This window comes from Thamnophis elegans, chromosome 10 (assembly GCF_009769535.1).
Source record: "Thamnophis elegans isolate rThaEle1 chromosome 10, rThaEle1.pri, whole genome shotgun sequence".
Taxonomy (NCBI): domain Eukaryota; kingdom Metazoa; phylum Chordata; class Lepidosauria; order Squamata; family Colubridae; genus Thamnophis; species Thamnophis elegans.
The window spans coordinates 22,520,645-22,537,251 of NC_045550.1; the positions used below are offsets into that span (position 1 = coordinate 22,520,645).

At 39.4% G+C, this 16,607-nt stretch overlaps 2 protein-coding genes across 2 annotated transcripts in view; both read right to left on the reverse strand.

The window, feature by feature from the left end:
* CNNM2 (cyclin and CBS domain divalent metal cation transport mediator 2) overlaps nt 1–1,843 on the reverse strand; it is a 137,795-nt gene extending 135,952 nt beyond the window's left edge. The window contains exon 1 of the mRNA XM_032225003.1: nt 29–1,843. Coding sequence (XP_032080894.1) covers nt 29–1,664 — 1,636 coding nt within the window. The 5' untranslated portion in view covers nt 1,665–1,843. The remainder of the gene's footprint in view (nt 1–28) is intronic.
* Nucleotides 1,844–4,486: 2,643 nt separating this feature from the next.
* Nucleotides 4,487–16,607, reverse strand: part of BORCS7 (BLOC-1 related complex subunit 7) — a 40,783-nt gene continuing 28,662 nt past the window's right edge. The window contains exon 6 of the mRNA XM_032225899.1: nt 4,487–6,951. The gene's annotated coding sequence lies outside the window, so the exon portion shown is untranslated. The remainder of the gene's footprint in view (nt 6,952–16,607) is intronic.

A 16,607-nucleotide genomic window follows, 5' to 3' on the forward strand; every position in this document is an offset into this window, starting at 1 on the left:
CTCCCTTCACCAGCCACCATCATCCCACCTTTTTTGAATTCCTCAAGCATGGCATCAAGCTTGGTGTCATTGAAGACAAAGTGCAGTGGGTGGTTATAGAAACGTGTGATGGTCTTGAGTGGAGTGCAATCATCAGGATCCACAAAAGCTAAGTCTTTGACAAAAAGAAGGTCCACAATATTAGAGCGGTCTCCTTCAAAAACCGGGATACGTGTATATCCACTCTCCATGATTTCAGACATAGTGTTGAAATCAAGTACAGCTTCAGCAGTAATCATGAAGCAATCCCGGAGAGGAGTCATTACATCCTCCACAGTTTTGGTGCGCAATTCCAGCGCTCCTTGAATTATATTCAATTCTTCTTTGACCAAATCATTGTAAGGATCAGTGACTCTTAACATTTCAAGTAGCTTCTCACGGTTATAGACAGTACCAATCTCTTGCCCTAAAACACAGTCCAGCAGTTTGCTGACTGGATAAGAGGCTGGAAAGGTCATCATCATAAAGAACTTCGTAAGGAAGATGGTGTTGGCACCCACAGCCAGACCATGCCGGGAACAAATAGCCTGTGGCACAATCTCACCAAAAATGACAATACCAATGGTGGATACTACCACCGCCACCAGTCCAGAACCTGCAATGTCATCGAGCAGGATGGTAAGAGTAGTATTGACCAATACATTACCCAAGAGCAAAGAACAGAGCAAGTAGTTGCCCTGGCGGCGCACAGGCTCAATGCGCTTAGCATAGTTTTTTTCTTTTTCTGTTCCACAATTCTGCACAATACGCAACTCCATAGGATCAAGAGCCATAAGTCCCAGGTTGAGACCACTGAACATGCCAGAAAGACACAACAGGAGGGAGATGAAGATCACCTGAAGCCAGAAGGGTAACAAGAATTTCTTCTCCTCACCTACAATCATCTTGGTGTCCTCACCATCGTGATAGATCCAGGTGGTCTCAGTCCAGGGCCCTCCATCGGGACCAATAATGCCAGCTCCAACACCGGGGCTCCCGGCCACACTCCCCGCCCCTCCTAAGATAGCAGGGGAAGACACCGAGGTACACAGGTAGTACGACTTGCTTTTTTCCGTTTTGCGCAACGGCTTAATATCGATCTCGATGATTCCCGAGGTACGGCGGTTGAGGGTGATATGCGGGAGGATGATGATGTCCGACGTCCGGATGCCGCAACGCTGCGGGGCCGACGACATGGAGCCCACGGGGACCGGACCGTCCTCTTGTTCAGCTGGCGGCCGCCTGCCTTCCCCATCCCTCCACCGTTCATGCTCGGTGAATGCGATGCGGGACCAGGTCTCGTTATTGATATTCTGCCCGTAGACCCGCAGTTTGACACGAGTTCTCTCGCTCACCCGGAGCACTCCCTTTTCCATAAAGGACACGTCGTCCGTGTCCTCCAGCCGTAACCCTATTATCACCGTTTCCTCAGAATCAGATGCCCCGGGCAACAAGGAGGAGGAGGAGGAGGAGGAAGAGGCGGCGGCGGCGCGAGCGGGCTGTTCTCCCAGGCACCGGCTGAGGAGAATTCCTAGCAGCAGAGGCAACAGCAGTGGCGACCGTGGTAGCATCCGCGTCTCCCTTTCGCCACCTCCCGCCGGCCCTGCCATGAGCCTGGGAGCGACCGCGGGGAGCGGCGCGGCCATATTCCAAGAGATAAAGGTCAGTGGTAACGCGGCCACAGTAAACTGAGCGACCTCATTGTGCCAGCGCTTAACGAAGAGAGCCAGTAGCGAAGTCCTCGGCGGATGACAAGCGACTGCCGGGCCTGTGCCAGGAGCTGCTCCAACCCCTACCCCGAAGGGGACGGGGAGGGGGAGAGAGACGCGCGCGTGCGCATCAACCAATGAGGTGAAGGCAAGCGAGGCAGCGGAGGGTGCAGATAAAGAACAATCGTCCAATCGGATGGCTCATGAATACAGGGTGGGGACAAGGGCTAGCCGGCCGGTAGGTCAGCCTTCCACTTTTTTCCGTGGTTGGAGGCGGGTGAGGAGAGAAGTGCCTGCGCTACATATTGAAGCCGGGGGAGGTTGTTGTTTTTTCACTCCCTTCTCCAGCGAGACCGGCAAGGAGACTCATTCGAATCGGTTTCTCCTGGGCTTCTTCCCAGAATCCACGAGTTTTACCGAACCGATGTTAACCCTGCCTATATTGTTGATCATTACCTCGCAATACAGCTCGGAGGGAGGGGGGGGGCATTTCTCTCGGCCTTCTTTCCTGTTAAAAGAGCGCGTGATGCTTGTGTATATCTTAGCCTTAACAAGGAGTCAGCGAAACGCCAATCGGAAGGGAGGACGACGGAGATTGGTCAGAGGATCAGCCAATGGGGTGGAGAGTTTTCTTCCGGAACCGGGCCTCTTAAGCGTTCTTTAACCGCGAAGCGAACTCTGCTTGAAGATAAACTGTGCCTATGGGCGCCTTATTGCTCGCCGCTACGCTACATTTGTGCCTGCAACCTCCTTCTCTTTGTTTCCCATCCGAATTTTCCCAACGGCGTTTTCCTCGCGAGAAATACTTTATTGCGGCTCTTCGCTCCTTCAGTTCTTTTCTCCTTTTTTCCAGCAGAAAGGTATGCCAGCCACGAGTTGTGCTGCCCGACAGTCAAATACCCAATACTTAAAACAACCCAATACCTAAAAACCTAAAACCTGAGTTACGAAGCTTGCCAATTGACCTGTCCTTTAGCTTTAACTGTAGGACAGTTCAAAGGCAGCGACTAGTGGATTCCCGGGGTTTCCCTTCATTTACTACCCAGCTTCAAGTTTCCAGCTCATAAGGTGCTCCGTGCCAAAAAACTAGAGCTATTTTTGTCCCCAAAGAGCCGATTTGTTACTGATCTTCTGTCCCCAAAAAGGCAAAGTATCAGGCAGAGGTGTATAATTGGCACACTGAGAGTGTCCCCCCTGCCTGGTTATTTGTGGTCCCATCTCCTGTCACAATAAACTGTCAGATGTTGGATAGTGTTTTCCAGAATTCAGGAGCCTGGTAGACCCATGTTCATCAGTGACTATTCAAATGACAGCTCTAGTGACACTTCATAGACAAGATTATGAGGAGCATGCGGGAGGGTGGGTCATTCTCGAATCCTACTCCACACTCTTGGGCTGAGCTGTGATCTGTCACCTAGACGAGAAGGACAAACTGGCAGAGTTCAAAAATCAATTTTACCCCAACTCTCAATTGCTGAAAATAAGTAACTGCCACAAAGGAATGGAAATCAGTGTCTTGTGTTCTACATATAGATATATTTCATGGAATACACAAAATGACTCTCTTGTAACTACCCCAAAGTAATAAAACCAGAAAGTACCCCCATATGCAGAAGAATTAAAAGCATGCAATGCCTTCATTTTGGATAGAACTAGAAAAGTATAGCTGATATAACATGACACTTATTACTAGTTTAAATCAACTATTTATGCAAACATCACTAGTTATTTTTTTTAAAAAAAAACAGGACTACCACTGTTTCAAAATGCATGAAAAGGATATGTCCACTGCAGCTGAGAGCAGATCCTAGCCATAACTTTGTCATTGCCAACATAGTGAATCACTGTATTTTTTTTCTGCAAAAATTGCATTGGAAGAAGAGGAAAGACACTACTTTAATCCTAGGACAACTGTCTCCAAATATAAACTGAGGCCTCTTTCATGAAGCCATGTCCTCCAAAACTGTCTTTATGTCACAGAAGGACAGCAGGATTCACCTTAAGCTGAATATGGTATAAATTAAAGCACCAACCATAGTTTATAAATCAAATAGCATTCATAAAATACCGCAAGGGAAAACCAAACCATACATTATTACTTATTGCTGCATGATAAACTCGTATTTTGAGATATGGACTCCAATGGATTTCAGAGGGAGTTGCAGATTATAATTGAAGGTCAGCTGCGTAGTCCTGCTGAGACCCAAATCACTGTCTGCAATAGGAGGATAACAGAGATTTTAAGGATTGTACCCAAGCCATCTTTCCTGACTCATGGATCTATACCCCGTGGTAGATGGAAGAATTGAGACAGATTAAATATATCAAGGGACATCTCAAGCACTACTGGCAGAAGTTGAAGAAAACCTTGACTGAACACAGATATTAAGACCCACCTCATAACTATTCATGTGGCAAACCAGAATTTCTCTGCAGAAATTGCATCTTAGCAACCTGGAGGAGGGCCTTCTCTGTGGCTGCTCTGACCCTCTGGAACGAACTCCCCGTGGAGATTCGTACCCTCACCACCCTCCAGGCCTTCCGCATAGCCCTTAAAACCTGGCTGTTCCGACAGGCCTGGGGCTAAAGACTCGCTGCCCCACTTCGAATGGTATGACTGTTGTGCTTTTTTAATTATGCATGGTTTTTATGTTTTTTTGTAACTTTGTTTGTTTTTCCCCTCCCTTTGAGTTGTGAGCCGCCCTGAGTCCCTTTCAGGGAAAAGGGCGGCATACAAATAAATTGAAATGAAATGAAATGAACCCTCTATAAGATGACCTGGTTCCTCTGGGTAAAGGTAACTTGAATGTTTATCTGCAGGGGCACCCTGAGGAACTGCTGATTTTCTAGAAGATAAAGCCACCTGGATTCATTTCCTGTTAGATATTAGTGTGGACACAGGTCCAGGGATGGCTATGGCTTTGTATAGTTATCTGGCAATGATTTCACCAGTTGCTCCTGAGGAAGTGGTAGGATTCTAGGGAATGTGAGCTCATCCATCTGTTTTAGACTCACCTTCTCCAGGCTGGTAAAAGTCTCCTGGCAAGTGATGTATGGGCGATTAATGTATCTTTAGATAAGGGGGTGATGCCCCAGCCCTTTTAAGGAGGCTGTAGTTCAGCCCTTCTTAAGAAGCCATTGCTTGATCCCATGCTAATAGACAATTTTTGTCCTATCTCTAATCTTCCCTTTCTGGGGAAGGTTGTTGAGAAGGTGGTCATGCTGCAGCTTCAGAAGATCCTTGATGAAACAGATTATCTGGACTCCTTTCAGTCAGCATTCAAGCCTGGTTACAGGTCAAAAATTGTATTGGTTATGCTTTTTGTTGATCTCTGATGGGAACAGGATGTAGGTAGTGTGTCCACCATTGTTTTACTTGACCTCTCCATGGCCTTTGTTATCATTGATAATGGAATCCTGGAATGATCCCAGAACTGGGAGGTGGGGGCACTGTGTTGTCCTGTTCATTTTCTTCCTCTGAGGCCATTTGTTTAGCCATTTCTAAAAAGATCCTAGTTCAAAACTGATTTTATTTGCCAAAGCATTTTACAGTAACTGATACAGTTTTGGTTGGCCTGTTCTGATATTTCTTTATCTTGGAGCTATTACTGGTACATAAGATTTTTATTTACTATTTTATTGGATTTGTCTTATGCAAGATTTATTTTGGACAAAATATTCTTACGGTGCACAATTCAAGCATGAATCTCATAATGGCAGCCAATATTCCAGCATAGATAAAATCAAACCAAACATACACTGATAATGAAATTCTGGAAGTTCTGCATATGTTTTGAATTTTGTTAGGATTTCCACTAATAATACAGAACTTGTATGCCACAAGTATCCTTTTAAATTGCACTTATAATACATTCGACTCCTGGTTTCTGCCTTACCCACTACACAAAACTGACTTTCAAAAGATATATACTGCTAAATAAATATTTTATTATATTTTTGTTGTATGTCATCCAGGGGTACTTTTTATGAGGTAGGCAGCTGTACAAATTTGGTGGATGAATGAATAAGTAAGTAAATAAATAAAAATCTACTCAGGATGTTTTGATAACTTTTTTCAGCATTTATCTCACAAATATGTTGACAGAAATATACTTTTTTAAAGATCCTAAAGTTCTGTTCTCTTCGCTGCTATTGGGGCTGGTTGTTTCCTTTCTCCAATTTGGTTATCATGGAAGCATGTCTCCCTCTGCTGTCAATATTAAAAACCAATAGTACTGTGCCAGTAAAATTGTACAGAAATAAATATTTGGTCCAGTAAATTTTAGGATTGCCATTTAAATCATCATTAATACAAGCGCCAGGTCTTTCTGCAAAGAAATTTTCAAGACTCTTCTACCTCTCTTACCTCACTTTTAAACTCCTGGAAATTTTACTTTATAATGGCAGTCAAAACCCCAATTCAAAGCAAAAAGAAATTGACCACTTATCATGCCTAGGTATGCTGTCTACAAGGAAGGGGGTATGAATGCCAAATTTTTGCAATCCTATCATTATCATCCACCATATACAGAGGGAGAATATATGCAGTCGAGAACCTCTATGAGATTCAAAATTCTGGAAATCAAGACATGAGCACCCTTTTTACTGCCCACGCAGTTTTTGGAATACAACCCACAGCTTGTCATTCAAATTCCAAACATACCTTACCTTTTTAGCCTTCTGGAAGGCTGTGATGACCTGGTTATTCCCCCAAGCACTGGGATAGGACAGAGAATGAAACTGTTTGGTCCAGTGCCTGGAGGGAAGGGTACTTCTGGGTTTTTTTCCCCAATAACAGCCTTGAAATTTAATGCTCATAACATTTGCCCAGAAAGCAAAATGTTATGAGCATTACATACATATTTGAAATCAGTACATCCTACCAGTATTGTTTTAGAAAGTTGTAGCAACTTTCAACATGCTGCCCTTTACCCATGTTTTCCTGAAATAGTTTACAGGTTTTCTGATTTGAATTATGGACAAAACAAATCCAGAAACAGATATAAACACTTAGGAATGTGGTTTTCAAGGATATCAGTTTCTAGAGAACACTCCAAGGACTTTTATCGGCCTCTTGCTCACAGTTATGTTACTGCTCTCAGTTTGGGGTCATCCAGGTTCAAGTCCATCCTTATCCATGGAAACTCTAATCCCATCCTGAGAGTACCAAAGCTGTAATGGGGATAAACGTTTGGAGAGATCCCACGTAAACTTCCTTGAGCTCCTGGAACAAAACAGGAGAAAAACCTAACAAATAAATATACCAATAAAGTTTGACAACGCTTCTCGGTCAAGTGAAGGAAATAGGCAGCAGAGAGGATTATCTTTGCAAAGAGAAAGTTGTTGTTGGAAACAACCTGTTCTTCCTAAATTGCTCAAAACAGGTTGAGCAACATTAGCCTTAGCCACTCTTTTCCATTACATGTTATAAAAAAAAATAGTTGGCATTTTTTGCTTGATGTACGACAATGCTCTCATATATAAATCTATATGGAGGCATGGTGATTAAGGTCTTTAAAGGTTCAGGTTTATTCATTCATTGTCCATGAGTGTTTATAAAGTTTAATTGTACACTTTTGCTTAAGCAGATCTCAAACTGATAAAAAAATTAAAAATTAAAGCTACAATTTTCTAGTAAAATAAATGTGTGCTATGAAGATAAACACTTGTTTGCAATCAGTCTGAGTTGCTTTTAAAGAAGTGAAAATATGTAGCACTGTTGTTGCTTTCTTATCAGCGATTTTATGAGGTTCTGCAATAATGTAATTAAAAATTAACTCTAACAGGCTTCAGTCACAATGCTTCCTGCTTTTTATATGACCCCCTGCTTCTCATTTGACATTTCTTTATTGCACATTCTTCCTGGGGATTAGACATTTAATATTGATAAAGTGACATAATATAAAAATAACATCACAGCATATAATGCAGGGTTTTCATGAGATCAAAACATTATATGTCAAATAGTACCATAAATGAGATGTTTTGTTTTATTGTCCAATAAAAACCCTTTGAAATGTTAATTTTGTTTTTTTAAAGGTAGAACTAAAACATCCAGGGTTGGAGCATTCACAACTTCTGGAGGCAAGCTGTTCCACTGATTAATTGTTCTAACTGTCAGGAAATTTCTCCTCAGTTCTAAGTTGCTTGTCTCCTTGATTAGCTTTCACCCAGTGCTTCTTGTTCTACCCTCAGGTGCCTTGGGGAATAGTTTGACTCCCTCTTCTTTGTGGAAACTCCTGAGATATTGGAACATTGCTATCATGTCTCCCCTAGTTCTTCTTTTCATTAAACTAGACATACCCAGTTCCTGCAACCGTTCTTCATATGTTTTAGTCTCCAGTCCCCTAATAATCTTTGCTGCTCTTCTCTGCTCTCTTTCTAGAGTCACCACATCTGTTTTGTTGGAAAATAGAACTTTCCAGTAGTACAGTCAACAATGAATGCTCTGCTTTTAGTATCTTGTATGACATGTATGATTGGATGAAATTAACCCCAATACCACTTCTACTAACCAAATGAGGAATATATAGCTATTATTTTCCTTAGAAAATGTGCCAAATATCTCTTGGTGTTTTCCTCAATGCAGCAAAACATGAATTCATATGACACACCTACACAAGCTCTTCCCAGCTCAGTAAATCAGCTAGTGTCTGAGCAAGCTTTTTTTTTTTTTTTTTTGCATATTTTCAGAAGAATCCTCTGGAATAGCCCTAAACTGCAAACAAAATTCCTTCTCACTAAGCTGAAGCGTAGCCAAATTACCCAACCTTCTCTCTAGCTCCAAGTCCCTTGTTTTAGACTTTTTCTCTAAAAGTCTACCCTATTGAACTGACTTGTTCAGTTTCCACCAAAATCTTAGCCAGTCTTTTATCCAAACTTTTTTTCCACAAAGTCTCAAATGTAGCTTCTCAAGAGCTTTCATCATGTTCAATAGGTTAAATATCTATATTTGGGGGGGGGGGGGGGGAAATGACCATGGGTAAGTTTGTATACATTGCAGACAAAATGGACAAATTCTCCACCTGAAAGCTGCCAATTCTGGTTCTGGTATGCATTTTTATTATGAAAATTCTATTTCTTTTAAATAAATGTAATACACAGCATAGGTTTTTTATTTCTATCATAAAATGAATGTTTAATTCACTATTTAGGAATTAATTCTAAATATTTTAAACTTTGGAATTGAAGAACAATGTGATGTTATATAACATAAATTGTTGATTAAACCACTAAGTAATTACTGGTTTAATGTCTGTGAAAGTCTAAAGAGCAAAATATTGCTCACCTGTTCAGATGCTTGGAGATATGATAATGCTTTAAACTGGGCAGAAGTATAATCTATTATTCCTCTCTCCCCCTCTTGCAATCAGTCTTTTGCTGTTTTATGCTAGTCAGAAAAATGTAAATACTATTGCAGAGCAGGTATCACAAATCTAGGCACAATACAATCTTAAATGAAGTTACAGGATTAATTCTTATTATCTATGAATATTGTCTTAATTTACCAAGACTATCTTTTAAATTTGTCTAAGAGATATGCCTAATTCATATGTGCATATATTTTGCCAGTTCTTTAAACTGTATGCTATGGCTACAAGATCCCAGCTGCAAAATTCTGGACTGCTACAAAAAGATACCTAAATTGTCAGTTATTTGCTACCATCTGGTGGTCATCGGGATTATTGTAGGCCTTTCTGGTAAGCCTGCGCTGTATTTGATTCTTATGAGATGATCCATTAATTTACATAGTAAAATGCAAAATTTGAAATTATATCAGTAATATAAACAGTATTACATCAGTCACAGTACAGTTTCATTAGCATACAATTACTAGGTCAGTTTGATTTCATCAATTTATTTAACCCAGTGAACCATGATTTACAAACCACAAGGGTGCACAACAGAAGTGGTATTCAGCAGGTTCTGACCAGTTCTGGAGAACCATAGCAAAAATTTTGAGTAGTTCGGAGAACCAGTAAATAACATCTCTGACTGGCCCTGCCCCCATCTATTCTCTGCATCCCAAGTCCCAGCTGATCGGAGGGAATGGGTATTTTGCAGTATCCTTCCCCTGCCACACTCACCAAGCCATGCCCACAGAACCAGTAGTAAAAAAAGTTGAATCTCACCACCAGTGTACACCATATAGGCAGAAAACCAGATAAATTACATTATGACTTAGTCTGATGGCAACCTAGTCCTAGGCCAACTGTGTGTAGTTTTTGACTGTAGCGTCTGCACCACATTCTGTACACTATACTGTGTAAACCACAACTTCACAAGTAGTAAAAAAAGTATTACTTATCCCTTATTACTGCAAAATATGCAAAAGAAAAGCTAGAGAGAAATGTCCTATCCCCAAAAGGCTACAATGTCTGTTTTCCTGATTTAGGCAACTAAGGTTTAGGGTTAAACACAAATTCAGGAAAGGTGAAGGAAGTTTTTTTTTTTTTTAAATTCTTGGCTTTCACTGACTTTCTAACACAGTTAGAGTAGATGATCTGACATTTAGAAATGGCCTTTTTACCAATGCAGGCTTGAAGGAAATATGGATAAAACTCTCCAGGAATCTCAACAGGAATTTGAAGACCTGCAATAAGGTTTCATGTCTTTTTAATGAAGCTGGTTTTTACAGGCATCAGCACTTTCTTTCTTACTCTAAAGAACATCTTTGATGCCAAAAGTAATTAGAGGAAATATCCCAGTTAGAACATTTTCAGAAATGTGTTTGAATACACAGTGAAAAGAAGAAAGAATAGAGGACAAAGTCTATTTAGAAATTTACTTTATATTTTTCTGGTTCCAATATTCAAATGGGTATTTATTATTAATCAGTTACACACTTTTGGGGAGAAAAAAAATCTTAAACTTTCAAAAATATACCAGACTTGATACCATCAGCTTGATTGCTCTTATTTCATAATTTAGTTAGGAGATACTGTACGAGGACCAGGAATGCATATCTGGGTATCATCAGCATATGATACCTTAATCCCAAGCCTTGGATCACCTCATCCAGTGGCCTCATCTAGATTTTGAAATAGGAGGAGAGAGAACTGAGCCCTGGGGCACACTATAAAGTAGGGGATGAAGATTGGATCTCTCTCTCCATATGAACACTAATTGGAATTGCCCCCCGAGGAACAAGAACTAGCATAAGAGTGGAACCCACTCCCAACTCCCAAAATCAGTCCAAAAGGACACCATGATCCATGGTATCCTTCTGGACCAATGTTATCAAAGGCCACTGAAAGGTCAAAAAGAGCAAGGATGGTCACACTGTTGACATATCAGTCCTAAAACCTGATCTGAACCCTGACTGAAAAAGTCCAGATAATTTGCTTCATCCAGGATCTTCTGCATCTGCCATAAAAATATCATTTCCACAACCTTCTCCAAAAAGGGAAGTTTGGAGGCTGGATGAAAGCTGTGTAGACTGGTTGGGTCAAGCAATGCCCCCTTCTGGAGAGGATGCCCCACCACCTCCTTGAGAGCCAACAGAACCACATCCTATCTCAAAGAACGATTAGCTACTACCCAGACCAAATCAGAAGTCCCATCCCGGCAGCCTTAACTAGCCAAAAGAGATAAGGATCTAACACAGAGTTGGCCCAAGTAATAGTGGCAAGCCTTGTGCACTTTCTCAAGCAGTCCCTTATAAGACATTTTCATTTGCACCCAATGTCAAAATATTCATCAATTAAGTAGGACATCTAAAGGCCATGCTTTATTATTTTATATGTTATCCTATTTCAAACAATGCTATCTTTTCTTGTGTATTATTTTGTGTAAATTTCAGACTGAATTTTCCATTTTTTATTTCAAAATTATACTGTAAGGCTAAATAGCATCCATTGCAACTTCAGTTGCCTTCTTTCATTCAATTAGTTTATCTGGATCTTCAGATTCAAAGATGAGATAATTTCAGTTAGAAAGGTAGGTGTACAGCATGTATACCTAAGCCCCAAAAGGTATTTGTAGTTTCAAAATTAAAATAAATTTTGAAGAAAAGTTTTTCCCCCTGGATACTACATATGTGATCTTCCTCAGAGATGGCTCAGAGTCTCAGGGTGATTGCTAATCTTTATAAATCTCCTCTGAAGTAAACTAAGCACTATATCATTAATGAAAAGTCACTTCAAAAGAATCATAACTGAACAAGGATTTTCAATATGAAGATTTAACTCCTTTATTTGGTGCAAGGATGTATCTATCTCTCATTTACAGAGCTCCATAAAACATGTTTTTATTGAATTTTCTGGCCATAAAAATAATTCCCAAATTATAATACTAGAGTGCATTTTTTCTTCCTATTATGCTCCCTCGCTTTATTATTCCTCTTTATAAGGCAATTCATTTTTAATCCTATTTTTTTCTTATTGTAATATGCAATTCAGACAGCCATGTCCATTGGCTAAAGAAAGTAATTAAATGTAAAAACTAGAAGCATCTTTTTGCTTTGCTTAATTTCTATATGAGAATAGTTTTATTACATATACTAATATATTAATATTAATAATACTATGCTATTTTCATTATAATAAAATGTAATATATATTAATATAACATATAAATTTTAATTAATTAAGCCATGGAAATTAAGCATATTGTTATCCAAAAAATACTAAAAGATAAAATTAAACTACCGATTATATATATCTAAACACTTTGTGATAAAACTTCTAATTGGTAATTGGTCTGCTTATCCATTATAGAAAGGATTTATTTTTAAAAGATAAATTAGTTTTAGTTCACATACTTTGCGATTACATTTGAGTCAATTATTAATAGCTCCAGAAATTACCAGGAATCAAATAACAAAGCAGCAATAAGCAAAAGTAATGAATGTACAGCAGATGGGGCTGTTGTATATTTTTAGAACTGCATTATGGAACAGAGATATACATTTGCAATGCCAAATCAAACTGACTCTCAACCATGGGTTGTTTGTTTGGTTTTTTTTGACAGAATAGCAAGCATATGTACACGCAAAAGTGTTATATTTAAATTTTCTTTGATAATGTTAACTGTGTTAGCTATCGCAAACATTTCAAAGGACTGGCAAAGAAGTTTTAGTTATATCTGATAGAGAAAAGAGTTAACCATTGTAAAATGGCAGTAAATGACAAAAAATTGTGGAAATTCATGGAGAAAGTAAGTTGAAATAAACAAAATAGCTCTGCATTCGACTGTGCTTCTGTTCAGTTTTTATATGAAAGTCAAAATTATGAAAAACAAAATATGTTGAATGAATTACTTACAAAAAAATTGACATGAGACCTGAATAACTGTGGTTTGAATAAAAAAGGAAATAACCAAAATTTCTTTGGAGTAACACTGGAGTTTCTTTTCTATATGATATATCTAGAGAATATGGCAGCAAAAATCAATACTAGGAAAATTTTACTTCAGAAATTATGCGGAACTAAATGGAGAGCTTCAGCCGCCACCCTGTTTTTTTTTTTATGATAGCAAAACCTGAATTAATCTATATATCTAAGTCAGTGTCTATATCTACAATTATATTGCTCTATTCATATCTGTACCTATACATGCATATCAGGGGTGGGTTCCTGCCAGTTCTAACCTCTTCTATAGAAGAGGTTCCACAAATCTATAGTGCCGTTTAGAACTGGTTCAAGCTCCCTCCCCCTGCCCATCCGCACATCATCAAGATGAAGAACGAGAGGAGAAATTCTGGGAGTTGAAGTCCACAAGTCTTAAAGCTGTCAAGTTTGAACACACCTGGGGTTTTTTTCCTAAAGGATTAGGGGTGCGAGGCTCTTTTAACTTGACAGCTTTAAGACTTGGGTGCTTCAAATGCCAGAGTTTCTGAGCTAACATTTTGGTTGCTAAGCAAGAGTGTTATTAACTGAGTTTCACCACATTTTACAAGTTGGCCATGCCTACCCAGTCACATGGCCAGCAAGCCACTCCCACAAAACAGGCCACACCTACAGAAGAGGTTCTAAAAAATTTTGAAACCCACCACTGATGCATATATGCACACACATACAGTACGTGCACACAGAGTGCAACCATTGTGCAACCAAAGTGCATTCTCCAAATTGTCTTTTGATTAAGTAGTAAATTCACTTCATTTCATGCCCTTTCTCTCATACATGCAAACCCAATTAGAGTTTATTAAATTGTATCTTGTGATTCTAGAATAAATTGATTGTATAAAGCACTTTCAAACATGGGGAGATACTTTACTGTCCTTGGCATTTAATTAAAATCTGCTGTACTCTCAAGTCAGTTTGAAAGCTAAATGCAAGGTCAGATGCTATGCTGGAGATAAAACAACAAGGCTATATGTTGCAACCCAAGGAGAGTATATCTGCAAAAAAGAAAAAAAATGGCTGAAGCTACAGAGAGTATCTATTGAAATCCTAACTTTAATTGAACAGCTGTGAGAGACTCCCTTGGATTACAGTATCTATCTGAATGAGACTCATTTCCTAGGGCACAGATGTTGCAAAGGACACGGCAAGAGTATCAGTAGAGACCTTCAAATTTCTAGGTTCTATCATATCTCAAGACCTAAAGTGGACACCTAATATCAAAAACACCATCAAAAAAGCACAACAAAGAATGTCCTTTCTGCGCCAAGCTCAAACTGCCCAAGGAGCTGCTGATACAGTTTTACAGGGAAATTATTGAGTCTGTCATCTGCACCTCTATAACTGTCTGGTTTGGCTCTGCAACTCAACAAGACAGACACAGACTTCAACGGATAATTAGAACTGCAGAAGAAATAATTGCTACCAACCTGCTTCTATTGAGGATCTGTTCACTGCACGAATCAAAGAGAGGGATGTGAAAATATTTACAGACCCCTCACAACTTGGAAATAAATTGTTTCAACTCCTACCCTCAAGGCGACACTATAGAGCACTGCACAGCAGAACAACTACACATAAGAACAGTTTTTTCCCAAACGCCATCACTCTGCTAAACAAATAATTCCCTCAACATTGTCAAAGTATTTACTAAGTCTGCATTACTATTACTATTAATCTTCTCAGTGTTCCTATCACCCATCTCCTCCCACTTATGACTGTATGACTGTAACATTGTTGCTTGAATCCTTACCATTTATATTGTTTCCTAATATGATTTTATTGCTTATTTGTACCCTAGGATTATCATTAAGTGTTGTACCTTATGATTCATTATGAATGTATCTTTTCTTTTATGTATACTGAGCGCATATGCACCAAGAGAAATTTCTTGTGTGTCCAATCATTCTCTCTCTCTCTCAACAGTTTACTGATGTAACCACATCAGTTTGGAATAAATCTATACCAGTCATCCATCTTTCCTTCTCACTATTGCACTTCTGTCCTTTTCTAAGGTTTTCTTTTTCTTCTTCTTCTGCATTCAGAAAGCCAAAGGGGGGTTGGGACAAGTTCCTTATCCAACATATGACAAGACTTCAGTTATGCAGGGCTGCCCACTCTTTCTCTAGGTTTCTACAGTAATTAGAAGAGAATTTTTCCTTAAATTGTATTTCTCAAGGTAGACATTAAGCCTTGAATGAAAATGCTTGTGTTTCCTTCCACATATATACGGTGCATATTAGATATTAGAAAAATCAAGCTTTGGCACTCCAGCGGATGTTATTTAACTTGCATCATGTTACAGGGATAAAGTAATCGGTTTGCACTAGGCTTTATGAGAAAGAGGTAAGCATTTAGTAAACCCATTTCTTATCTAACAAATGCCTCTGAGGCCTTTCCTAACATAAATCAATAGACATGTTATCTTTCTAGGCCATGCAGCTGTTTGCCTTCCTTGGATGAATTTGGAAGAGAGAACAGAAATCTTAAAGATAGACCAGCTCCAAAATCAGGCTGAAGGATAAAGGTCAAGATCCTGTTAAGCACACTGGATGTACTGAAAAGATCCTGGGGAATATGAAGCATGAATTCATCTTCAAAATATACTACTATGAATTGCACAACTGCTTCTTTCCTTTTTCAGAGAGTTTAAACTTCATTTATGTTCATCAATTTCTTCCAAATATAAATTTATACAATCCAAATAGATTTACACATCACAGTAAGTGGGTAGCCAGATCTATCCTAATCATTTCCTCAATATATGTGTTTTTATAGCAAGGGGGAGAAAAAGCTGGTCACTATGAGGAGAATTTACAGGTGAAACTCGAAAAATTAGAATATCGTGCAAAAGTTCATTTATTTCAGTTATGCAATTTAAAAGGTGAAATTAATATATGAGATAAGACTCATTACTTGCAAAGCAAGATAGTTCAAGCCGTGATTTGTCATAATTGTGATGATTATGGCTTACAGCTCATGAAAACCCCAAATCCACAATCTCAGAAAATTAGAATATTGTGAAAAGGTGAAATATTCTAGGCTCAAAGTGTCCCACTTTAATCAGCTAATTAAGCCATAACACCTGCAAAGGGTTCCTGAGCCTTTAAATGGTCTCTCAGTCTGGTTCAGTAGGAATCACAATCATGGGAAAGACTGCTGACCTGACAGTTGTGCAGAGAACCATCATTGACACCTTCCATAAGGAGGGAAAGCCTCAAAAGATAATTGCAAAAGAAGTTGGATATTCCCAAATTGCTGTATCAAAGCACATTAATAGAAATTATGTGGAAGGGAAAAGTGTGGAAGAAAAAGGTGCACAAGCAGCAGGGTTGACCGCAGCCTGGAGAGGATTGTCAGGAAAAGGTCATTCAAAGGTGTTGGGGACTTTCACAAGGAGTGGACTGAGGCTGGAGTCAGTGCATCAAGAGCCACCACACACAGACGGATCCTGGACATGGGCTTCAAATGTCGTATTCCTTTTGTCAAGCCGCTCCTGAACAACAAACGTCAGAAGCGTCATACCTGGGCTAAA